We start from the raw sequence: 26650 nt of genomic DNA on the forward strand, positions 1-26650 counted from the left end.
AACTGACGCCCAAGTAAATATTTGGGACAAAATCTAACCAGGAAAACCATATTTTGTTTTTTTAGAAAAAAATTTGCTTAAAAAAATGTATAATGCAAGTGGTGAATAGGAAATCTGACGAGGAAAAGCCAGGTATGAAGAGGGCTATGTTGACTTGAATTGTGGGTTTGGATCTATTTGTAGGATGGAAAGATCAAAACGTCAAGGCACCTAATATTTTGGAGGCAGCATTAATAGGTCGCAACTAATTTCTACTGCTTTTAATATTTAGCCAAATCCAATTAGTGTGACGACTAAGGCTCTCATTGAAATATATCTTTATGACATCAATTGACAGCATTTGTTAAGATTTTTACAAAAAAAATAAAAAATAAAAAATATTTTTTATGAAGTTTAATTTATTAAACAGGAAGCCTATTAAAACGAATTACTTTTGAATTATTTTTTATAATTGGAGCTAAAAATAGTTGGTGAAGTATGTATTAGGAGATATTTATAATTACTCAAATATTTTATTAAATTTACTTCTACCTTGTTAAGGTCTTAAGGATAATATAAAACGACCTTCTTGAAAAGAAGAAAGATAAAGATGAGAGTAGACGAAAGGAAAAATAAAAAACATATTGGATCGGATATTTATTATTTCGTTTAATTGTCCAAGCGCAACTCTGAACACGAGAAAAGAGAAGAGGATAAAATTGTCTTTGTACTTCTCCGATCTTTACTCGTACAAATATCTATAACATGAACTGTATTTTTTGGCATAATTTAGAGGGGGGGGAAATCACGTCGATTGAATCCTCCTCCCTCTTCTTTACTGCCAATCATCCGTTGTGTGTGAATTTCATCCGAATTGCATTTGAAGACTCCCGAGGGTGTTCTCATCAGATCGTTAGTATAAAAATTATCCATGTTTTTGTGTGTATTATAGTAAAGATTATAGATAACAGAAAATTGCAAAAGGTGACACTAACTACATTTTAGTTGTTAATATTTAGTTCGGTTTAAACCGAACTGATATATCATACACCTATTCGTGGGGGGGGGCACTCATGTTTTGCAGGGGCACGCTTGATCTTTTTATTTGTATATTATAGAAAAATATGATGCATCTCTCCAACAAAACACTGGATGAATCATGAATTTGACACATAATTCTGGGTTACAATCATTATCACTATTAATTCGGCAAATAGGAATTATCTAGGAACCAAATTTCTGTTTTTGTCAAAAGAATAAACGCCGGTGACATTGTCCCACAAGATACCCACAGTCGAACACAAACAGCGGGTAAGGAACCAGGCATCCATGAAACACTGACATTTAGCAAACAGCGATATACGTGTACCAAGATATTCTACGGGCCGAAAACCGTACAACCCAAAAAATGATGATGTTCAATCTTGAACAGTAGAGAATGATTTTGCCATCCAAAGGCCTCTTCACCTCCAGCTCAGAACATTCAGATTACGATGTGCCCCATCATTTTGTTTTCCAGTGGGTAAAATAATCATTTTAAGCACAGTTCTTGGGTCTTTTCGGGCTTGGATCTTTATCTATGAAAGCAGGGTATCTAAATGCTGACGAAAAACAAGGCTGTTACCGGAGATAAAATGGTTAGTTCGTACAAACACCCAGGTATACGAATGCATTAGCAAATACCAGCCACAAGATGCCAAGGTAAGATAACAATTTCAACCTTTATTATAAACATAACAAATAAAGCGCCATAAGGAAAACAACTTCGTTATACTATATCTGTTCAAGCTAGACACTTTCCAGATGAACTGAAGTAGAAGTAGGCACACAGACGAGCCAACTTCATATAATACAAGTTATGCCCCAACCATACCATAGGTATTCCTCACACAGCTAAAAGAAACTTTCTAAAGTAAAAACTATAAACATATAGCACCTCATGTAAGATACAATTTAAGGGCAGGGCTTTAATTCATGAGGTGCACAGGGAAATTATATGGGTGCACTAGCGTTCTTTGCCCCAAAGTCTCTCCTTTTCATTATTAGCGGCGGCGGTGGTGAAGGCGGGGTATTCTATCAGCATACATAGGGAGGCGCACAATTTCAGAAATGTCGCCCAGAAGCACTTCCTCTGTTATGTTGTCCTTTATGCTCCTTAACACCTGTTTTTAGCAGGGTAAAAAGCACATTAAAAAATGCAAAACACGAGACATTGTTTTTGTACCAACTGGACAGTTCACCTACAAAATGTTTCAGCCACTGTCAATTCTTTTGACCAAGACTCAATGAGTTAACCAAGACATTCATTTACTCGTTATAAAACCCAAAACAAACAGTGCTTGTAAAAGGAAAATGCCAGTAGTCCAAATACACCCACCCACAAAAAATAACAATGAAAAAAAAAAAAAATTAGCACAGTAGTCCTTAGAAGTAAAAGGGAACAGGACGAGAGAGTAAGAGAGATGCCTTCCGGTATGTATTGATTTCGTTAGGGGTATTTTTATCAGTACGAACACGCATGCAGACCCAACAATCCTCATCTGAGTTCCAAGAACACTCCACAATTTTTCCTGATAGTGCATTAATATCTTCCACATCTGCATAAGAACTTCGATTAGTTAATTAACTTCTCTTCAGAGATACTGTTCTAAGTTCCCTAACATAGGAAAAAAATACACATAAAAATGACCGGAAATGAATTCTGACAATTGCACAAAGAATGATTTTCTTCAGTTGTGTAAAGATGTAGAGCAATATATTTATATTATAATTTTTACTCGAACAACTAGACATCTAAAAAAAACTTTCAGAAAGTCGAGCAACAAAGTTCATAAATCCAAAGAACTAAAATGATAATCCTGAAACGTGTATGTCCAAAGAGTCACCTCCAAAACTGATGCGAGCCCCATCCATCAGCTTTTTCTTTCCTTTATCATAAAGGAATAAAAAATGCCTGTTCCCGCCACCTATCTGCACGAATTAAAGAAAAAGAACAATGGGAAACGGTGCATCAAAACTGAAAAAAAAAACAATAACTGAGAAAATACAACTTGCTGGGAAGCATGGCTGATGAAAACACAAACAAACCTCAAATAGAAAATCAACTGAATTCATCTCTGGATATTTCCACTTCAGAAGCCCTTCATGTGTTCGGTTCACATATGGATCATCCCAACCCTAAATTAGTCAGCAATGTTTTAGACTAAAACAATGTACCACAAACAACACTGAGGTCTGAATTTTAATAAGGCATGAAAAGTAATTTCTAAAAGAATACCTGAAATATAAGTCCATCAGCTTCATGGGAAAGCCGTGGAATGAACTCCCTCAGTAACTTTGTGACTGTTGAGAGTAACCAAAAATCCTTCCTTCTAACCTGTGCAAGGGAAACCCAATAAATTGGTTACAAAACTGCTCAAATTCCAAATCTTACCTTAGACTAATTAAACTTCCCTGTTATTTCTTCCCATTAGTTTCTAAGAAAACAATCAATAAATGCAATGGAAAAAACCGACTATAATTTATATTCGAAGTGACCATTTGCAACTTAAATATACAAGTAACAGCTGTACAGAAAGAGAAATACAAAGCAGCATATAACATAACAAATTTGCATGCAGTTAAAAGGAAGCGTACTCCAAAGGGTTCCATATCATATCTGTAAACAGTGTTTGATCTCCCCTCAACTTCAAATTGCTTCCTTTCGTAATTGCGGGGCCTCACAATTTCTTCTTCAATTAGCTTCCACCTCTCAGCAAATGGCAACTACACAGTGCATTTTACAAAATGTCAATTTATACCAGTATATTCAATATGTTCTCAAACCAACAATTTACAAAAGGCATAAAGCTAGATACATACCTTAACCTTAGAGGACCCATTAAGTGCCATTAGATCGTAAGCCAGGTATCTTCTCTTCAAACCAACCTCTGGTATCTTATCAATAATCATTTCCCCATCTATCAAAGTCATGTCATGAAACCCCTAGCAAACAACACAGAAAAAAGAAATGTTCAAGTGCAAAATACATGTATTTGACATGATTAAAATTTCAGTATCTACCAACTGTTTCATACGTCATGTATATTCTTCAAAGGAAACCGCATCTGAACTCTTCTAAATTCAAAATTGCGGTCAATCAAGTAGCAACCCTCACGCAATATAAGCATCATATATCGAGTACCATCAGCTTTCCATGTAGTGTAATAGTATCTCTGTCTCAGAAGTTGCAGGTTTTCGCTGTAAACAGAAGTAACAATAATAAAAAAATACATTTCATCATGCTTCTAGTTTACAAAATGGTATGGAAGAAGCATATGTGATTATTGTATAATTCTCATTTAAAAAGTAGACTATTGATAGCTAAGAAGACTAGTTTAGCTACAACAAATATACTTGAATGTTTAACAAGAATTACTAGGAAAAAGAAGCAAATTACCTGTTAAGAGAAACAGGATGCGACCCTGGAAACTGAAATTTTTTCCCATGCTATATCAAAAAAAGGGTCAATTAAGTATGAATCTTAAACAAAATTACAGCCCATAAGAAATAAAAATATATAAAAACAGTGAGGGGCCTCGCCTCTCTATAGAGAGACGGATAGAGAGACAGTTCAATCCCAAGAAAGGCATCCCACAGGTGTCAGGGTTAACAGGGTACTTTTCTACCCAAAAGAAATAAGAATCTACAAAGTCAGAATTTAAATAAAAGCAATTTAATCAGAATAGAGATAGGTCATATTGACAACAAGTTAGTTTTACAGCCCTATATTTGACAAACATAACAGCCAACAAAACGGTTATCAAAATTAAAAAAATATATATATTAGATAGTGTATCAAATTTGGTTCTCTGAAGACCAATTGGCCATCCATCAAGTGATTCGACATATAAACAGTTAAGTTTAATATTCACTTCATTACTGACCAAACAATAACCAAATTGCACCAAATTGGATACACAACCTACTATACTATGGAGAACATATCTACAATTTTATTTTTTTAAATATTGATAACCATTTAATAAGTTCTCACACTTGTCAAATAAATATGGCTATCAATGTATCCCTTCCCATCAGATTGCAGTAAGTATTACAAAAATATCAGAGTGTAGTACCTACAGGGGAAGTTATTTCAAGTAGGCGGTAGCAAATTTGGCGAAGTATATCTTGTAGGGCACCAGGTATTTCATCTCCGAGCGTGTCATCATTAGTTATATTCTTGTTATCTATTTGCTCCTGCAATTAAAAATAAGTATAAAATTCAACATCAAAATGTATGCACCAATTTTCAGTTACTGCATGTGCATCATTCATCAGTTTATAGTCTAAAGCAAAAGGGAGCCGTCAAATAAGCATGGGTTATGTACTATAATGTGATAACAAAAAGGAAAGATTTTAGGTCAATATAGGATCAGTGCAGGCCCCATCCTGACTATCAAGTACATGCAACAGACATTGCATGCACTGAGCTGAAATAATATTCTTATTCGTATTCGACATAGATTGAATTTAGTCTTTCCTGAACAAGAGAGGCCTCTGCACTCCTTGAAGAATAAAGAATCTATTAACAGTTATTTTGGTGAAACTGATAAAATGAGATAAGCAATTTGAATGGAAAAAAAAAAATCACATGTGACGGTGTAGAACGGTCACCAACATCATCGTCATCCTGTGCAGCCTCACCATTCAGATCTAGGTCTGATGAACGCTTCCATTCTGGGGTAGATGGGCACACCATATTTTCTGGAACCTCATGATAAAAATCATACAATGCTTGTATGTAATCGGGCTTGTATATTCCTGGGGGCCGCCTCTCAGCAAAAATGTTCAATGCCTACCAAATTATGAAGAAAAGTCCCAAAAATGATTATCAAGGCATGAGAGAAATATTTGTTAGGATGCAATTAAGCATTGCATACCTGGGTAACGCTTAACACCTGCGACCTCACGAGGTAATGGACAATCATAAAACCAGTACGGTTGTGTCCATGGGTGCAATGAACAACAATATACTTTGGGATCTTCAAGTTCTTCTGCCGATCAAGAAAATGCATGACCTGTGATGAGGGCCCAAAAGAATTATAAATTTAGCTTTCCATGCGTACATAAATAAGAAGTATTGCACAGTGCCTTAATTATTGACCTAACCATCTAGAATATGCTCAGTCTATTGATTTTAACAGTTTAAAAATCATACAAGAAAACAGACTAGTCCAATTCATCTGAAGAAACTAGGGGTGCAAACGGATACGGATAATCCGCTCCGTATCTGGAGATTATCTGAATCTAGATTAAACGGATAATTGCGCATACGAATACGGATAATTTTTGCATATGGTGAAAAGATGGCGGTTACGGATACGGATAATTTCATGAGGGTGAATATTCGTATCCGTATCTGCAATTGTCCGGATCCGAAATTACTCCAACCAACTTTGACTTTACTGCTCCGGATAGAAGTTGTTATATATTATCTCATACTCATTTCAATCTTGGTTGTGGTATAAATAATAATACCATATGGTTTTCAATTTAATCTCTTTTTCGCCGGTGATGGTGCTAAAATAATGCAATTTCCTTTCCTTTTTACCTCTATTTCTTCACTCTCCATTCTTTTCCATTTAAGACTTTAGCCCGTGAATGTAGTATACTTTTAGTCTCTACTAAAATGATTTTAGTCATTGTTTCAAGACAACAACAAGTAACTCTATTGTATCTTAAAGTGCATAACTCATTTATCCTACAATTATTCGTTTCGTATCCGTATTCGAATCCGTATCCATAGATTATCTCCTCCATATCCGTATCCATTTAAGGCGGATATGGTTTTAATTTTTGATATCCGTTTAATATCCGTATCCGCTCATTGAAAGACAGATACGGATATGGTATTAGCATTATCCGCTCTGTTTACACCCCTAGAAGAAACACACCTATACCAAAATAAAATTTACCCACTCAAGACTGTTTCATTACCTGAACACAGCCAGAGGAAACAGTACAAGAAAGACCAGGGATATCAATTTTTTACAGTACCGCTGTTTAAGAAGAAACTTAAGCAAACAAAACAAAGAACCAGATAATGCAATATTTTTACCTCAAAGATAAATGTGTTCACTGAAGCGTTATCAGGCACGGAATCCCTTCCTTTGCATGGTATCTACAACAGTATAAAAAACGAACATCAAAGGTAACCAACCAGGAAAGTGCCATGCTCAATCAGTCCAGCCAAAAGAAAACAGGACAGGGTAATATTAATCTGCTATTCACGAAGACCAAACTTTCCAATTATTACACCATGACAGTTATGAAGTACCTCTATGAAGTGAACAAGCATATAAAAGCAGATGTCTCACCTTAAGATGCTTTATACCCAGCTTCGTCCACTCTTGGGTACTATAATAGCGCGTAGTGTTTGTCAAGTCCAGTACCAAACCAATCTTTGGAGATGGATGAAGATCCCAAAACCGTAAGATTAGTACAAATTTTCAAAAAGAAATCCCCAAAGGGTCTGCTAAGGATGAACTTTACAACTGTGTTATATGCTCACCTCATGTCCTGCTTTTTTTTGTTTGGTAATAAGTTGTTTAGAAGAGTATCTCTTGCCAGGGGGGACACTTTCGTTGTACGTTTCGTCAAGAGGCACTTTTGAAGGAATTAGTTTGTCTATGCACTGTCCAAAAGCTGGACAATCCAGCCATCCTGGGTAATGAATGAACAGTGTAACAGAAAATTAAGATAACCAGGCTAACAACAGCAAATAACAGTATATACCACGATTATTCAATGGTACTGTAAATATAACATAATTCATATCCACAACAAAATTTCAATATGCCCATACAAACTCTACAAATCCATTGAAAAAAAAAAACTGAGATTTTGGAAGTCAAATTCTATATTAGAATATAGTACTTACACAACAATTTCAAAAAGTACCTCCAACCGACAAATTATTAGAGAACTAATTGGTATAAATAAAGCCCCAAACCCAAGGCTTCCATTGAAACCCCCATTGCCTATTATGTGGTTTCTTTTTTTTCAAATAAATTTTTCAAAATGTAAATCTGGATTCATATAGATGACGAGAGATGTAATACCTTGAGGCAACTCCTTTTTTCTGTAGCCATGGTACTGAGGCTTAGGGTCATAGTTAACTGTCGATGCATGCCGCTTGGGCCCTCTCTCTTCTAGCTCCCTTTCTTTCATTATCTTTTGTTTCCTCTCTTCCCGTTCCTAGAGTGTGTATAAAATTGAAAAGATTCATTGGATTTTAGAATAAATAAAATATCCTTTTATATGAGGATATCTACAATAAGATAGCTTTAAAATGTCTAATAGAATAAAACAAAAATACAATTCACTGGTAACATTCTGAAATGCCATCCGGTTGCACTCGACATTCCTGCTTAGTCCTAAAACCACATGAGATCTACCAGAAAAGGAAAACACTGCATATCTAACCCTAAAAATTCACTAAAAGACTTACCAACTTGTCAACTCTACCATGTCTTCACATCACGTACATCATAACACACCAAATTTTGTAACTCACAGAATAAGCTTTGTAAATTTGTAATAGCAAATTCAACATAAATACATTTAAAAGATCCAAAAGAACAAAAAACTGCGTATCTAACCCTAAAGACACACAAAAAGACTTTAACCTTTGTCAATTCTATCATATCTTCGTATCATCAGCACAAAACAAAACATAAAAACACCAGTCTTAAAATCACAAAATACACTTTGTAAGATTGTGATAGCATTTTCAACATAATTGCATTTAACAAATCCCCCTGATGTTATTCTCCATATCATAAAAAGTTCATTATATAAAGTTCCACCAAAGTTGATGAACAAAACAACCAACAGACAGGCATCCTCAATCCTGATGCAAAATGTTTCAAAAAAAATTACTAAAGAAAAATAATTAATTACCCTTCGTAATGTTTCAACAGCAGTCTCGGGACGCTCGTCCTGGATAAGAACACTCTCAATATGGTCTGCATAAGGTTGCTCATCATCTTCTGGAAGAGGTGACGCATTTAGGTCCATCAGTTCACATCAAACACCAATGTCTCTATGCTTGTGTAATCTACATAAAATAAAAATATATGAACCAGTTTTAATTATGTCAGACACCAAGGTCCGTTATTCAAATTATTCACAGAAATTATTTTCTTCAAGCATTATTAATTCAAATCATGCAAATGTTGTAAATTTATTTTCCAACTTAGCGAATCCATTTAATTATTTAACTTCAGTAAGTTAAAAGAAACGCTTTAGCAAAAAATTGTGAGAAAAAGTGTTTTGGTTAAGTAGCCTGCCTCAAAAATTCAATACTCCATCACAAATTAATTTTATATTAGAAAAAAAAAATGATCTCAGTTGCCTCAAAAAATGATCTCAGTAGCAAACGTTTGATGCCTGCTTGACAAATCAATTGCTTGTAACTTTTTTTTTTAAAAATAGTTCCATGGCTTCTTAGAAACAATCAACTAACTGAACTTCAAACTTGAAAGGAAGAAAGGAAGAAAGGAAGCAGTTCAATTTGGACTAGAATGAATTGTGCAGGCCGAATCAAATAGAGGTACGGTCTAGTATCTCCGCAAGAAATTAGCCCCAACCCAAGGGCGAAATAAAGACGAGTGTAATAATTTCCTACCAATGACGCGCAGCCACGTTTCACTGGAAGAAAATTAGAGGCGTCGACACTCTTAAAGGAGAAGGCGAATCGAGGAAGGATGAGACGACCGGTGGAAACCCTAGTTTTACTTTTTTATCTTCCGAAGATATGAGAGAGAGAGAGAGAAGGTGGAAATTGGAAGTATGGAAATTGAAAAACTTGGGGTGCGATTATGTATTTTTATTTTTTAGGTCGGTTGGTACTAACTGGGTTCACGGTCCAAACGCCTGCAAATGGACCCGGCCTTCCGGTCTTTCCTCTCCGGGCTTGGCCTGTAGAAGTTCAGATATCTCATGTATTTGAGAGAATCATCTCATATTCTCATCTACCATAAATTGTTATAAATTGACATAAATATAAAATAGAATCGTTGACATACTTTTAATACATTTTAAATTGTCTATATTTTATTAAATGGCTCAATTTTTTTATAATTTTAAATTGAGATAATTGTTGTCATATTTATCAAAAATTCCAAAATATTCAATTTTCTTATTAAATTTTAGAAATTACTTATTTTCCAATTAGAAACAAAATGACTAATTTATCTAATTTTAATTTTAAACCTTTCTTTTATCTAATTTTAAACTTTTATTTTAGCTTATTATTAATCTTTCATTTTAAAATAAAATGACTAATTTATTCTTCTCTTCAGATGAACACATTTTTATTGTCCAACTACGATCAATATTATTTTGCATTTTAATTAATTATATGATAAGTGTTAGTGTGCAAATTTAATTACCGAATGGACAAGTGTTGCTCATGGTTCAGGAGGCACATAGGTTAAAAAGTCACAAATTTATCTTTTATATTAAAATTCAGTTTAAATTTATAAAATATTCATTTTACTCTTTATTAAAAGCACAAAATGACCATCGAACTCAAATTTGAATTTGAAGAGTTCCTCTGTTGTCTGATAAGCACACATCACATTAAGATCTGTGCACGTCGCTTCAATATTTGTGCGCATTCGCTTCAAGATCTATGTGGATCTAGTGCGCACGACTCTTAAAGCATTTTCGATCCGCACATTGCATTAAGATATGTGCATGTCTCTTCAATATCTGTATGCTTTCACTTTAAGATTCATGCTTATCTAGCACACACAGATTTTAAAGCAGTTGGGACGGTAGAGGAACCCTTCAGATTCAAATTTGAGTCCAATCGGTGTTTTATGCTTTTAATAAAGTGTAAAATGGGCATTTTATAAATTTAAAATGAGTTTTAATATAAAAGACAATAAAATAAGTAATTTTTTGAGCTTACAAAGTTTAGAGGGGGAAATACGTAATTTTGAATTTTTTTTTTTTTTAGGTGTATACGTGAAATGTCCCCTATTTTTTACTGATTTTTTTATTAATCAAAAATTACAAAAATATCGTAGATGGGGAACGGTTTGCTAAAATTTCGATATATAGATAGGACGGGACAATTTATCCCGTCCCACAAATTCATATACTACAACACTGAAATAATGATTAAAATCCAAAATCCTTCTTATTTGTACGATAGAATAAATTGTCCCATCCTACGGAACGGGATAAATTGTCCCATCCTACCTATATATCAAATTTCTGCCAAAACCACTCCCGTCTGCAATATTTTTTTTTTTTTTTATTAATAAAAAATGGGTATTTTTTATGTCCTTTGTTTCTACATTCATGGAACTTATGAATTTTCATCTTTTTATGAGATATGACATCTTCATTATGGGACAACATATTGTGTGCTCGGAGTTCAGCGTCACTTGTGATTTCGAAGGAACGTATGATACTTAATTATAATAACTTAGCATCGTATATTTTTCACATAGGAGCGGATGTTTATCATCCATACATTCGAGTCGAATTGTGTTTCCAATTTAATCTTCTTTGATCACATACAAGCTTTTCAAATTGGGTTTGAATTTACCATCATTGCCCATAATTTGCTTTAAGACGTAAGGCAAAATCTCTCTTTAAATTCTCGTAGTTTGACCCCTTTTTTTTTTATTTTATTTTAAGCCCTTGCTCTTCTTTGTAGATAACACTGTGCATGGTATAACGCCCTCAAATCATTTTCCTTCTATCAAATTTTATTGATTATATCTTGATTGAATTTGTTTCGCCTGTTTTAAATGTGCCTCCATAAGTACTCATAAAGAAGGAATTTCCACCTTAACCAATGATATCACCTCTCTTTCACACGTCAATGAGTATAAAATCGCTCCATCAAATAAGCCGAGGACCAATGGTGTATAATCTTCAATTTCTTATATAGTTCCTCTATTTTTCGGGGTCAAATTTATACCGTGTTTGGTAATAACTAATCACTCCATACCTATAAATCAAGGCATTTTTTTTTTATAAATTGGGCCATGTGTGGTGTGTTAATGATGTGAAATAAGATATCACTCCGGCTCATTTTGTGAAATAGTCATGGCGAGAATGATAAATTCATGATCATTTGATGCTTTGGGTTAATTTTACTGATAATTTATATTCTCAATTCATAGAAAGGTCGCGGAAATGTCACGTCATGCAAATGAAAAACAGGGGAATCGATAACCTTTAGTATTTGTCGATTTTTTTTGTGAGTATATGACCTGATAAAAATTAGATCGTCATTAATATACAAGGATATAGAAAAAACAATGTATTGTCAATGCATTGAAGAAGATTTTTGTTCATATTTATTGTATCATTTAATTTAGTACAAACAAATTCATACGATAGTACACAAGATATTTGTTCATTCACAATATGTTTCAATGGGAGCTAGAATAGCTAGAATAACGAAATTTGAGTATAATATATGTGAATAGAGAAAAAATAGTTATTTTCATATTAGTGTGAAAATGGTGCAATTCGGATGTTTAAATTGTATATTTGGAATAGTGAATATCTGTAAGTGAGAAATAATAGTGTTAACATGTACTAATTAAGAAAAAAGATAGATAAGTGAGGTTTCAAACGAATTATCACGATGTAGAGAATGCAAAAATAGTATCAATTTTGTCATTTTGGATTTGTGTTGTATGAAATCCGAGAAGAAAACATTTTTTCTTTCTCTTCACACTTCCGAATTAATAATAGTTATTCCAACATTTACAAGAAATAGAAAATAACAGCTATTCTAGCTATTATGAATAGCAAAAATGTTGTTTGGATACAAATTACTATTCATAATAGCTCCTATTTTATTAAAAAAATTCTATTTTAACACATCCAAACGTACCCTTAAAGTGAGAGCTGAAATGTGGCGCGCAAATTTACTAATTAATGTTTAATAAATGCGTGACACAAGCTATAAATGCATTCTAGCATACTATTTTGCATAGAATTTTGATGTATCGTCTCACTTCGACACAAAAATATTCATGTGTAAATGGAAGATAATTAACATTGAGAGGTTATGTACTAATTATATGTTCAGTTTCATTGATTATGTGTATTTGGATTGTCAAAAATAATATTGAGTTAGCACTGTTTTTGTGTTGGCGACTAATTTTCTCCATTATTCTACGTTTAGATCACCTTAAGAATAGAGCTATTCTTGGAGTTAGCGTTACTCCTGCTAACCTATCCAAACAATGTAATAGTGCTAACTCTATGTTAGTGCTATATTCTTGCTATTTTTGGGTTGCATCCAAACTCACCCTATAAGTCTTGTGAAAGATATTTCTATTTGATTAAAAACTACTCTGATGTCCATGTTTATAAGTCTTGGGAAAGATGTTCCTATTTGATTAAAAACTAGTGTAATGTCCATGCCTCGATCATTCACTAGTGGAAAAACAGGAATCAGGATCGGTTATATACACATATCAGTATCGGAATCCAACCGATCCTGATGAAGGCGATACTGATACTATCAGGATCGGTTTTATATTTTTCAAGAACCGATCCAAATAGAAACTATTAGGATCGGTTTTTTAATAAAACCGATCTTAATAGTTGTTATCTAGATCGGTTTTTGACTAAGAACCGATCCCGATACGTACTATCAAGATCGGTTTTTATATAAGAACCGATCTTGATAGTATTTTCGAATTTTTTTTTTAAATTACATAACAACCGATCCTGATACGTACTATCAAGATCGGTTTTATATTAAAACCGATCTTGATTGTATTTCAGATCATAATTCCAAAAAAAAAAAAAAAAAACTTTTAGGATCGGTTTTTATTTAAAAACCGATCCTAAAAGTTTTTTTTTTTTTTTTTTTTAATTATGATCTGATAAAAAAAAAAACTTTTAGGATCGGTTTTTATTTAAAAACCGATCCTAAAAGGTTTTTTTTTTTTTTTTTTAGAATTAGGATCGGTTATTTTAAACAACCGATCCTAATAGTAGTAATCTGGATCGGTTGTTTAAAATAACCGATCCTGATGTTTTATTGAAGCTAAAAAAAATATTTTTATTTATTTGACCAGTTTCCATATATATTTTGCTGGCCAGCATCCTAAATTTTTTTTGTTGCATAGTAAGAAGCAATAATCAATTAAATATCATATACACATTCTAAATTAATTATCATACACATCTTAAACTATTACAAAAAATTCATGTACTTCATAAAAAGTTTTGTGAAGCATTACATGTTATAACAAGAAATCTAAATCCAAAAAAAAATTAATTAACAAACATACAATTGACTAATTGGGCTATTTCTTCAATTAACACACATTTATACAATATACACATTTATGCAATTAATGTAAAGCACAACAATAAAAAAAATCAATAATTACCTCTTTTGCAATCACATCACTTGAGATTAAAAAAGACCCTAAAAACAAAAACAAAGGTAACAATTAGATGGAAAAACATTTTCCAATAAAAAATACAAAAAAATGTGTTTTAAAAGTATAATAATGAGAAAATTAGATAAAGCTAATACCATGATAGTTGATCGGCCGGATGATTAAGTAACTTGAGAGAGATGTCCTCAAAACTGTAAAACAATATACAAACACCATTAATTAATTTTTGAAACAATAAAACAAATTAAAAACTGGCACAATTGAGTCGGAGGTGCGAGAGGCTCGGATTTGAGAGGAAGAGACGGAGAGAAAGAGAGAGAGAGACACGGAGGAGAGGGAGAGACGGAGACAGAGAGAGAGAGACAGAGTACTGAGGATTTGAGAGGAAGATACGGAGACAGAGACAGAGACAGAGATGCTAAATTGAAAATGAGAGGCGCGAAATGAAAATAAGAAGAACCCTAGCTAAGCTGGTTATATAGGAATTATCATTAGGATCGGTTGTTTATAAAGAACCGATCCTAATAGTATCAGGATCGGTTTTATAATAAAAAAACCGATCCTGATGCTAATTTTTTTGTATAAAAATAGTATCAGGATCGGTTTTTTATTATAAAAAACCGATCCTGATACAATTTTTTTTTTTCAAAATTGATTCTGTAAAAAAAAAAAAAAAAAAAAAAAAAAATCAGGGTCGGTTTTTTATAAAAAACCGATCCTGATTTTTTTTTTTTTTTTTTTTTTTTTTTTTTTTTTTTTTTTTACAGAATCAATTTTGAAAAAAAAAAATTGTATCAGGATCGGTTTTATTGCTAAAAACCGATCCTGATAGTATCTGGATCGGTTTTTAGCAATAAAACCGATCCTGATAGTTTTTTTCTTTTATTTGGAAACTCTTTTCATATGGTTATGTTTAAATAAATATAAAAAATTACATATTAGAAATATAAGTTAATTATTTAATAGAAATTTTATTTAATTTTCAAATTCTACTTAAATAATATTAAACAGGAGATAGGTACTATTTGACATTGACATTTCATTAATGTAATTTTGATGAAAATTAATGTAATTTATATTATTAAAATTTATGTGATAATATAATTAATTATTTGACATTGATATTTCATTTTGAAGTCATTTTGACTATTGAATTTTTTATACAATGATGCATGATGCATCAATGACTTGTGCCATATAATAATATACATAGGACTTGAACCCTTGTTGTGTGGGGTTGTGAAGGAACGAATACGAACATTAGCATTTGGTCGATCAGAACCGTTAAAATGAAAGAATGTCATATTAATTTCACCATTATAAAATTTGATACAATTCGGGATTCATTTACTAGTTCATCAAAGCAAAACAATATAGCAACATCGCACGGCCGTAAATAGTTTACGTTGGATCTTAATATTATTTAAGTAGAATTTGAAAATTAAATAAAATTTCTATTAAATAATTAACTTATATTTCTAATATGTAATTTTTTATATTTATTTAAACATAACCATATGAAAAGATTTTCCAAATAAAAGAAAAAAACTATCTGGATCGGTTTTATTGCTAAAAACCGATCCTGATAGTATCTGGATCGGTTTTTAGCAATAAAACCGATCCAGATAGTTTTTTTCTTTTATTTGGAAACTCTTTTCATATGGTTATGTTTAAATAAATATAAAAAATTACATATTAGAAATATAAGTTAATTATTTAATAGAAATTTTATTTAATTTTCAAATTCTACTTAAATAATATTAAACAGGAGATAGGTACTATTTGACATTGACATTTCATTAATGTAATTTTGATGAAAATTAATGTAATTTATATTATTAAAATTTATGTGATAATATAATTAATTATTTGACATTGATATTTCATTTTGAAGTCATTTTGACTATTGAATTTTTTTATACAATGATGCATGATGCATCAATGACTTGTGCCATATAATAATATACATAGGACTTGAACCCTTGTTGTGTGGGGTTGTGAAGGAACGAATACGAACATTAGCATTTGGTCGATCGGAACCGTTAAAATGAAAGAATGTCATATTAATTTCACCATTATAAAATTTGATACAATTCGGGATTCATTTACTAGTTCATCAAAGCAAAACAATATAGCAACATCGCACGGCCGTAAATAGTTTACGTTGGATCTTAATATTATTTAAGTAGAATTTGAAAATTAAATAAAATTTCTATTAAATAATTAACTTATATTTCTAATATGTAATTTTTTATATTTATTTAAACATAACCATATGAAAAGATTTTCCAAATAAAAGAAAAAAACTATCAGGATCGGTTTTTAGCAATAAAACCGATCCTGATACAATTTTTTTTTTCAAAATTGGTTCTGTAAAAAAAAAAAAAAAAAAAAAAAAAAAAAATCAGGATCGGTTTTTTATAAAAAACCGATCCTAATAGTATCAGGATCGGTTCTTTATAAAAAACCGGCCCTGATTTTTTTTTTTTTTTTTTTTTTGCAGAACCAATTTTGAAAAAAAAAATTGTATCAGGATCAGTTGTTCTAAACAACCGATCCTAATAGTTTAACTATTAGGATCGGTTTTTTAGAACAACCGATCCTGATACTATCAGGATCGGTTTTTTAGAACAACCGATCCTAATAGTTTAACTATTAGGATCGGTTTTTTAGAACAACCAATCCTGATAGTATCAGGATCGGTTTTATAAAAAACCGATCCGGATAGTTCACAAATTAGGATCGGTTGACTAAAAAACCCGATCTAACTAGTTTTTAGGATCGATTTTGTTCAGAAAACCGATCCAGATAGGTATTAGTATCGGTTGTTTCATATAACCGATCCAGATAGGCCGATCCTGATTCATGTTTTTCCACTAGTGATTGTTTGTCTGTGGTACGGGTCATCCCAATAGAGCGACCTCAAGAAGTGTGAATGCTGCATAGTGCATCTACTATTTTTAGGGCCTGTTCGGCGCACCATCGGGAATGGGCATGGGCATATAAATTGAACTGATTTTTACTGTTTCTGTGGGAAAAAAAAAATTCAGTTGAACTGAATTTTTATTTTCCCATAAAAACAGTAAAAATGCCGAACAGGCCCTTAATCTATCAACCTCGTTTATTCGAACTATGTTATCATATCCAGTGCCAACCTCTATCAATTGACTGGTTTAATTATCTATACTCTATTTAAATAAAATAGGATTAGATCAAGAATAATTTATAGCATATTAGTTTCATACAGATTACTAGGGAAGAGCAGGTGAAGTGAGGCCATGGGGGTGGCACATTGCCGTTTGTCGCCTAGCTAAGAAAAACTCATAAACATGCCTCCCATACTAGGATTTTTCATAAACAAGTACAAACATATGTTTGCAGTTTCAAACAAATTTAAAATTATACTTCATTGTAAAATTTCAATTTCTGCACTTTAATTGTCATTTCCTTTATATTGTTCATACTTCCTCTTAATTGGTGGATAAAGTAGTATTAGCTAGAATTTTAGCTTAGAAATATCAACACCTAGAAAACACAGAGAAGATGATTTACCTCAAGACCTAACTTCTAAGTTCAATAATAATAATGTTGTTTGATAAAATATACGATGAGGTATATTCAAATTTGGAGGGGATGGAGATTATACCAAAACGCCCCTTATACTTCATTAACTTGTCTTTAAATATTGGTCGGAATAATGGATGACGATTCACGACGCGTGTTAAAATATTGGTTGAAATAATGCAACGTTGACTCTAAAAAAAAAGTTTTTACAAATCTACCTTCGATTTTTTTTTTTAAATTACCCCAACCACCTCTTATAGGGGCGGTCCACTATGCAGACCTGACACATCAAGGGTGGGGCGGTCAACTATGGATGGGTATAAATTTGATTTTTTTTTCTCTCTCATGCCCACTCCAAACACATTCCAACCTTCAACAAATGCAGGGAGAAGAAGAAAGAGAAAAAGAAGAAGATTTTGGACAATTTCCAAAGATTTTTTGGGCAGCTACAAGTTTTTTTTTAATTACTTTTTAATTATTTTGTAATTACTCATTAATTACTTATAATTACCCTCTAATTAATGTAAAATTAGTCTTTAATTACTCTTTAATTAGCTTTTAAATTGTTATGACATATTATTTAGAATCAATCGATTATTCTATAATATTTATTAAATTACTTTTTAAATATAGTTTGTCAAGGAAAAAATGTTAATTGCAATGTACGTGGGAGGCAAGCTAACTCGGAGTGCGGAGGGCGCGCAATATACGAAAGATGCCGCATTTGGCTTCGAGGTTAATGAAAGTACTACATTTCTGAAACTTTAGCAACTAATATACGAAAAGACTGGTGTAAACCCCAACCGGTATGACATAGAATTAGTTCCACGAATTGACATATAAAGAGGTGGGGGTAGACCTTACTTTGTGAGTACAATCAATTTGAGTCTAGCGAGGTTCCGATAATGAACTTACATTCCAAGAGGGTTCCCCTATCTGGGGTTGGATCTTCTAGGATAAATTCAGGTTATGACAATTCAGATTATGAAAACCAGGGATTGACAATTCAGGTTGTGAAAACCAGAGATATCACAACTCGAGTTATGAAAATCAGGGGTGCCACAACTCCGGATATGAAAACCAGGGGTACCATCACTCTGGTTATGACAACCAGGGGTACCACAACTCCAGTTATCAAAATCAAGTTTACCATAACTCCGGTTATGATAACCCGGGGTACCACAACACCGGTTACGTACCTGATTATACCGAGCATTATTCCCCTGATTTTACTAAAGAGTTACAACCACCACCACCCAAACATGCACCCGTAATCGCAAGATTTTCATCTATACCAAAGTCAAGACCGGTACTGTTACCCGTTAATCGAAAACTATAAACATATAACACCTCAAGAAAGATACAATTTAAGGGTAGGACTTTAACTCATGAGGCGCACAGGGAAATTTATGGTGCACTAGCATTCTTTACCCCAAAAGTCTCTCCTTTTCATTATTAGCGGCGACGGTGGTGAAGGCGGGGTAATCTATCGGCATACATAGGGAGGCGCACAATTTCAAAAATGTTGCCCAGAAGCACTTCCTCTGTTATGTTGTCCTTTATGCTCCTTAACACCTGTTTTTAGCAGGGTAAAAAGCACATTAAAAAATGCAATACACAAGACATTGTTTTTGTACCAGCTGGACAATTCACCTAAAAATCGTTTCAGCAACTGTTAATTCTGACCAGGGCTCAATGAGTTAACCAAGACATTCATTTACTTGTTATAAACCCAAAACAAACAGTGCTTATAAAAGGAAAAGAGAGGGAGAGAAGAAAATGCCAGTAGTCCAAACCCCCCCCCCCCCCCCCCCCCCCCCCCCAAAAAAAAAATAATAATAATAATAATAACAATGAAAAACAAAAAAAAAAATTAGCACAGTAGTCCTTAGAAGTAAAAGGGAACAGGACGAGAGAATAAGAGAGATGCCTTTTGGTATGTAAAGATTCCGTTAGGGGCATCTTTATCAGTACGAACACGCATGTAGACCCAACAATCCTCATCTGAGTTCCACGAACACTCCACAATTTTTCCTGATAGTGCATTAATATCTTCCACATCTGCATATGAACTTCGATTAGTTAAATTAACTTTTCTTCAGAGATATTGTTCTAAGTTCCCTAACATGGGAAAAAATAACACTAAAAAATGACCGGAAATGAATTCTAACAATTGCACAAAGAATGATTTTCTAGAGTTGTGTAAAGATGTAGCAATATATTTATAATATAATTTTTACTCGAACACCTAGACACCTAAAAAAAACTTTCAGAAAGTCGAGCAACGAAGTTCATAAATCCAAAGAACTAAAATGATAATCCTGAAACGTGTATGTCCAAAGAGTCACCTCCAAAACTGATGCGAGCCCCATCCATCAGCTTTTTCTTTCTATTATCCTTAAGAAATAACAAATGCCTGTTCCCGCTACCTATCTGCACAAATTAAAGCAAAAGAACACTAACAAACAGTGCATCAAAACTGAAATAAAAACAATAACTGAGAAAATACGACTTCCTTGGAAACATAGATGATGAAAATACAAACAAACCTCAAATAGAAAATCAACTGAATTCATCTCTGGATATTTCCACTTCAGAAGCCCTTCATGTGTTCGGTTCACATATGGATCATCCCAACCCTAAATTAGTCAGCAATGTTTTAGACTAAAACAATGCACTACAAACAACACTGTGAGATTTGAATTTTACTAAGGCATGAAAAGTAATTTCTAAAAGAATATATACCTGAAATATAAGTCCATCAGCTTCATGCGAAAGCCGTGGAATGAACTCCCTGAGTAACTTTGTGACTGTTGAGAGTAACCAAAAATCCTTCCTTCTAACCTGTGCAAGGGAAAACACAATAAATTGTTCAAAGCTGCTCAAATTCCAAATCTTACCTTAGACTAATTAAACTTTCCTGTTATTTCTTCCCATTAGTTTCTAAAAAAACAATCAATAAATGCCATGGAAAAAACCGACTATAATTTCTACTCGAAGTAACCATTTGCAACTTAAATATGCAAGTAACAGCTGTACAGAAAGAGAAATACAAAGAAGCATATAAAATAACAAATTTGCATGCAGTTAAAAGGAAGCGTACTCCAAAGGGTTCCATATCATATCTGTAAACAGGGTTTGATCTCCCCTCAACTTCAAATTGCTTCCTTTCGTAATTGCGGGGCCTCACAATTTCTTCTTCAATTAGCTTCCACCTCTCAGCAAATGGCAACTACACAGTGCATTTTACAAAATGTCAATTTATACCAGTATATTCAATATGTTCTCAAGCCAACAATTTACAAAAAGCATAAATCTAGATCCATACCTTAACCTTAGAGGACCCATTAAGTGCCATTAGATCATAAGCCAGGTATCTTCTCTTCAAACCAACCTCTGGTATCTTATCAATAATCATTTCCCCATCTATCAAAGTCATGTCATGAAACTCCTACCAAACAACACAGAAAAAAAGCAAGGTTCAAGTGCAAAATACATGTATTTGACATGATTAAAATTTCAGTATCTACCAACTGTTTCATACGTCATGTATATTCTTCAAAGGAAACCGCATCTGAACTCTTCTAAATTTAAAATTGCGGTCAATCAAGTAGCAACCCTCACGCAATATAAGCATCATATATCGAGTACCATCAGCTTTCCATGTAGTGTAATAGTATCTCTGTCTCAGAAGTTGCAGGTTGTCGCTGTAAACAGAAGTAACAATAATAAAAAATATTATTTCATCATGCTTCTAGTTTACAAAATGATATGGAAGAAGCAAGAAGCGTGTGTGATTATTGTATAATTCTCATTAAAAAAGTAGACTATTGATAGCTAAGGAGACGAGTTTAGCTACAGCAAATATACTCGAATGTTTAAATAAGAATTAGTAGGAAAAAGAAGCAAATTACCTGTTAAGAGAAACAGGATGCGACCCTGGAAACTGAAAATTTTTCCCATGCTATATCAAAAAGAGGGGTCAATAAGTATGCATGTATCATAAATAAAATTACAGCCCATAAGAAATAAAAATATACAAAAACAGTGAGGGGCCTCGCCTCTCTATAGAGAAACAGTTCAATTCCCAAGAAAGGCATCCCACAGATGTCAGGGTTAATGGGGGACTTTTCTACCCAAAAGAAATAAGAAATAAGAATCTACAAAGTCAGAATTTAAACAAAAGCAATTTAATCAGAATAGATATAGGTAATATTGACAAGAAGTTAGTTTGACAGCCCTATATTTGACAAACATAACAGCTAACCAAACGGTTATCAAAATTAAAAAATAATATTAGATAGTGTATCAAATTTGGTTCACTCTGAAGACCAATTGGCCATCCATCAAGTGATTCAATATATTAACAGTTAAGTTTAATATTCACCTGATTACTGACCACAAACAATTCCCAAATTGCAACAAATTGAATACACAACCTAATATACTATAGGGAAGATATCTACATTTAATCAGTTCTCATGGTTGTCAAATAAATATGGCTATCAATGTATCCCTTCCCATCAGATTGCAATAAGTATTAACAAAATATCAGAGTGTAGTACCTACAGGGGGAGTTATTTCAAGTAGGCGGTAGCAAATTTGGCAAAGTATATCTTGTAGGGCACCAGGTATTTCATCTCCGAGCGGGTCATCATTAGTTATATTCTTGTTATCTATTTGCTCCTACAATTAAAAATAAGTATAAAATTCAACATCAAAATGTATGCACCAATTTTCAGTTACTGCATGCATCATTCATCAGGTTATAGTCTAAAGCAAAAGGGAGCCGTCAAATAAGCATGGGTTATGTACTATAATGTGATAACAAAAAGGAAAGATTTTATGTCAATATAGGATCAGTGCAGGCCCCATCCTGACTATTAAGTACATGCAACAGACATTGCATGCACTGAGCTGAAATAATATTCTTATTCGTATTCGACATAGATTGAATTTAGTCTTTCCTGAACAAGAGAGGCCTCTGCACTCCTTGAAGAATAAAGAATCTATTAACAGTTATTTTGGTGAAACTGATAAAATGAGATAAGCAATTTGAATGGAAAAAAGAAACTCACATGTGACGGTGCAGAACGGTCACCAACATCATCGTCATCCTGTGCAGCCTCACCATTCAGATCTAGGTCTGATGAACGCTTCCATTCTGGGGTAGATGGGCACACCATATTTTCTGGAACCTCATGATAAAAATCATACAATGCTTGTATGTAATCGGGCTTGTATATTCCTGGGGGCCGCCTCTCAGCAAAAATGTTCAATGCCTACCAAATTATGAAGAAAAGTCCCAAAAATGATTATCAAGGCATGAGAGAAATATTTGTTAGGATGCAATTAAGCTTTGCATACCTGGGTAACGCTTAACACCTGCGACCTCACGAGGTAATGGACAATCATAAAACCAGTACGGTTGTGTCCATGGGTGCAATGAACAACAATATACTTTGGGATCTTCAAGTTCTTCTGCCGATCAAGAAAATGCATGACCTGTGATGAGGGCCCAAAAGAATTATAAATTTAGCTTTCCATGCGTACATAAGCAAGAAGTATTGCACAGTGCCTTAATTATTGACCTAACCATCTAGAATATGCTCAGTCTATCGATTTTAACAGTTTAAAAATCATACAAGAAAACAGACTAGTCCAATTCATCTGAAGAAACACAGCTATACCAAAAATAAAATTTAACCACTCAAGACTGTTTCATTACCTGAACTCAGCCAGAGGAAACAGTACCAAAAAGACCAGGGATATCAATTTTTTACAGTACCGGTTAAGAAGAAACTTAAGCAAACAAAAAGAAGAACCAGATAATGCAATATTTTTACCTCAAAGACAAATGTGTTCACTGAAGTGTTATCAGGCACGGAGTCCCTTCCTTTGCACGGTATCTACAATAGTATATAAAAAAAAAAGAACATCAAAGGTAACCAACAAGGAAAGTGCCCTGCTCAATCAGTCCAGCCAAAAGAAAACAGGACAGGCTAATATTAATCTGCTATTCACGAAGACCAAACTTGCCAATTATTACACCATGACATTATGGAGTACCTCTATGAAGTGAACAAGCATCTAAAAGCAGATGTCTCACCTTAAGATGCTTGATACCCAGCTTCGTCCACTCTTGGGTACTATAATAGCGCGTAGTGTTTGTCAAGTCCAGTACCAACCCGATCTTTGGAGATGGATGAAGATCCCAAAAACGTAACATTAGTACAAATTTTCAAAAAGAAATTCCCAAAGGGTCTGCTATGGATGAACTTTACAACTGTGTTACATGCTCACCTCATGTCTTGCTTGTTTTTGTTTGGCAACAAGTTGTTTAGAAGAGTATCTCTTGCCAGGGGGAACACTTTCGTTGTACGTTTCGTCGAGAGGCACTTTTGAAGGAATTAGTTTGTCTATGCACTGTCCAAATGCTGGACAATCCAGCCATCCTGGGTAATGAATGAACAGTGTAACAGAAAATTAAGATAACAAGGCTAACAACAGCAAATAACAGTATATACCACCATTATTCAATGGTACTGTAATTATAACATAATTCTATCCACAACAAAATTTCAATATGCCCATACAAATTCTACAAATCCAGTGGAAAAAAAAAAAAAAAACTGAAATTTTGGAAGTCAAATTCTATAATAGAATATAGTACTTACACGACAATTTCAAAAAGTACCTCCAACCGACAAATTATTAGAAAACTTATTTATATAGGGTACATTTGGATGAAACAGGGAATACAGTAAGAATAGAGCTAATTCTAAGTTTGAGAATAGTAGCTAACTCAACTTTTGATTGGATTAGTAGAATAGTGAGCTAACACATGTAAGACAAACAAAGAATAGTGGGCTAGTACTATTCTTGCTCCATCTAAATATCAAATAGCTCAAAAAAATAGTACTATTCTCGGGTTAGTGCTATTCTTGCTCCATTCAAACACACCCATAAAGAAAGCCCCAAACCCAAGGCTTCCATTGAAAACCCCATTGCCTATTATGTGGTTTCTTATTTTCAAATATTTTTTTCGAAATGTAAATCTGGATTCATATAGATGACAAGAGATGTCATACCTTGAGGCAACTCCTTTTTTCTGTAGCCATGGTACTGAGGCTTAGAGTCATAGTTAACTGTCGATGCATGCCGTTTGGGCCCTCTCTCTTCTAGCTCCCTTTCTTTCATTATCTTTTGTTTCCTCTCTTGACGTTCCTAGAGTGTGTATAAAATTGAAAAGATTCATCGGATTTTAGAATAAATAAAATATCCTTTTATATGAGGATTTCTACAATAAGATAGCTTTAAAATGTCTACTAGAATAAAACAAAAAATAAAATGATCATTAATTTCACTGGTAACATTCTGAAATGCCATCCGGTTGCACTCGACATTCCTGCTTAGTCCTAAAACCATAGGTGATCTACCAGAAAAGGAAAGCACTGCATATCTAACCCTAAAAATTCACTAAAAGACTTCCAACTTGTCAACTCTACCATATCTTCACATCAGCGCGTATATTAAAAACATTACACACCAAATTTAATTATAACTCACAGAATAAGCTTTGTAAATTTGTAATAGCAAATTCAACATACTTACATTTAAAAGATCCAAAAAAAACTGCATATCTAACCCTAAAGACACACTAAAAGACTTTAACCTTTGTCAATTCTATCATATCTTCATATCAGCACAAAACAAAACAAAAAAAACCAGTCTTAAAATCACAAAATACACTTTGTAAGATTGTGATAGCATTTTCAACATAATTGCATTTAACAAATCCCCCTAATGTTATTCTCCATATCTTAAAAAGTTCATTCTATTAAGTTCCACCAAAGTTGATCAACAAAACAACCAACAGACAGGCATCCTCAATCCTGATACAAAATGTTTCAAAAAAATTTACTAAAGAAAAACAATAAATTACCCTTCGCAATGTTTCAACAGCAGTCTCGGGACGCTCTTCCTGGAGAAAAACACTCTCAATATGGTCTGCATAAGGTTGCTCATCATCTTCTGGAAGAGGTGACGCATTTAGGTCCATCAGCTCACATCAAACACCAATGTCTCTATGCTTGTGTATTCTACATAAAATAAAATTATATGGCACCAGTTTTTAATTATGTCAGCCACCAAGGTCCGTTATTCAAATTATTCTACAGATTAAAATTATTTTCTTCAAGCATTATTAATTCAAATCATGTAAATATTGTAAATTGATTTTCCAACTTAGCGAATCCACTTAATTATTTAACTTCAGTAATTTAAAAGAAACGCTTTAGCAAAAAATTGTGAGAAAAAGTGTTTTGGTTAATTAGCCTGCCTCAAAAATTCAATACTCCATCACAAATTAATTTTATATTAGAAAAAAAAAATGATCTCAGTAGCAAACGTTTGATGCCTGCTTGACAAATCAATTGACTGTAACTTCTTCTTTTTTTTTAAATAGTGCTATTATTAATTTCCATGGCTTCTTAGAAACAATCAACTAACTGTAACTTCAAACTTGAAAGGAAGAAAGGAAGCAATTCAATTTGGACTAGAATGAATTGTGCAGGCCGAATCAAACAAAGGTACGGTCTTGTATCTCCGCAAGAAATTAGCCCCAACCCAAGGGCGAAATAAAGGCGAGTGTAATAATCTCCTACCAA

At 33.2% G+C, this 26650-nt stretch overlaps 2 protein-coding genes across 4 annotated transcripts; both read right to left on the reverse strand.

The window, feature by feature from the left end:
• Positions 1-1681: 1681 nt before the first annotated feature.
• LOC144553751 (uncharacterized) lies at positions 1682-9828 on the reverse strand. Its single transcript, XM_078301955.1, has 18 exons — positions 9650-9828; positions 8923-9079; positions 8082-8217; positions 7532-7683; positions 7338-7421; positions 7079-7141; positions 5901-6038; positions 5612-5815; positions 5101-5217; positions 4418-4467; positions 4056-4218; positions 3841-3963; positions 3616-3744; positions 3257-3355; positions 3067-3156; positions 2865-2949; positions 2446-2576; positions 1682-2141 (listed from the first exon to the last, which is right to left on the reverse strand). The coding sequence occupies exons 2-18, from the start codon at positions 9037-9039 to the stop codon at positions 2022-2024; spliced, it is 2001 nt and encodes a 666-aa protein (XP_078158081.1). The 5' UTR covers positions 9040-9079; positions 9650-9828; the 3' UTR covers positions 1682-2021.
• LOC144553761 (uncharacterized) lies at positions 1682-26650 on the reverse strand. 3 transcript variants are annotated; one of them, XR_013511453.1, is made up of 17 exons: positions 25927-26650; positions 25073-25208; positions 24285-24436; positions 24091-24174; positions 23828-23890; positions 23349-23486; positions 23060-23263; positions 22551-22667; positions 21896-21945; positions 21526-21688; positions 21310-21432; positions 21085-21213; positions 20727-20825; positions 20531-20620; positions 20330-20414; positions 19332-19556; positions 1682-1915 (listed from the first exon to the last, which is right to left on the reverse strand). XR_013511453.1 is itself a non-coding variant. In XM_078301962.1 (16 exons), the coding sequence occupies exons 1-16, from the start codon at positions 26041-26043 to the stop codon at positions 19870-19872; spliced, it is 1923 nt and encodes a 640-aa protein (XP_078158088.1). In that variant the 5' UTR covers positions 26044-26650; the 3' UTR covers positions 19855-19869. The 3 variants fall into 3 exon arrangements, 2 of the variants coding, with proteins under 2 accessions (XP_078158088.1, XP_078158093.1); XM_078301962.1 differs by lacking the exons at positions 1682-1915; positions 19332-19556 and adding an exon at positions 19855-20042; XM_078301967.1 differs by lacking the exons at positions 1682-1915; positions 19332-19556 and adding an exon at positions 19953-20102.

Source organism: Carex rostrata, chromosome 1 (genome assembly GCF_964058835.1).
Source record: "Carex rostrata chromosome 1, lpCarRost1.2, whole genome shotgun sequence".
NCBI classification, from domain to species: Eukaryota; Viridiplantae; Streptophyta; class Magnoliopsida; order Poales; family Cyperaceae; genus Carex; species Carex rostrata.

Excerpts from the sequence above, each read along its gene's own strand:
- LOC144553751 (XM_078301955.1), bottom strand. The coding sequence starts at position 9,039 with ATGGACCTAAATGCGTCACCTCTTCCAGAAGATGATGAGCAACCTTAT. Across the intron at positions 4,468-5,100 it reads TACTTGAAATAACTTCCCCT|CATGGGAAAAAATTTCAGTT; the intron begins GTAGGTACTACA and ends TTTTTGATATAG. Across the intron at positions 2,577-2,864 it reads GGCTCGCATCAGTTTTGGAG|ATGTGGAAGATATTAATGCA; the intron begins GTGACTCTTTGG and ends GTTCTTATGCAG.
- LOC144553761 (XM_078301962.1), bottom strand. The coding sequence starts at position 26,043 with ATGGACCTAAATGCGTCACCTCTTCCAGAAGATGATGAGCAACCTTAT. Across the intron at positions 24,437-25,072 it reads AAAAAAGGAGTTGCCTCAAG|GATGGCTGGATTGTCCAGCA; the intron begins GTATGACATCTC and ends TTCATTACCCAG. Across the intron at positions 21,689-21,895 it reads CATCCTGTTTCTCTTAACAG|CGACAACCTGCAACTTCTGA; the intron begins GTAATTTGCTTC and ends TTCTGTTTACAG.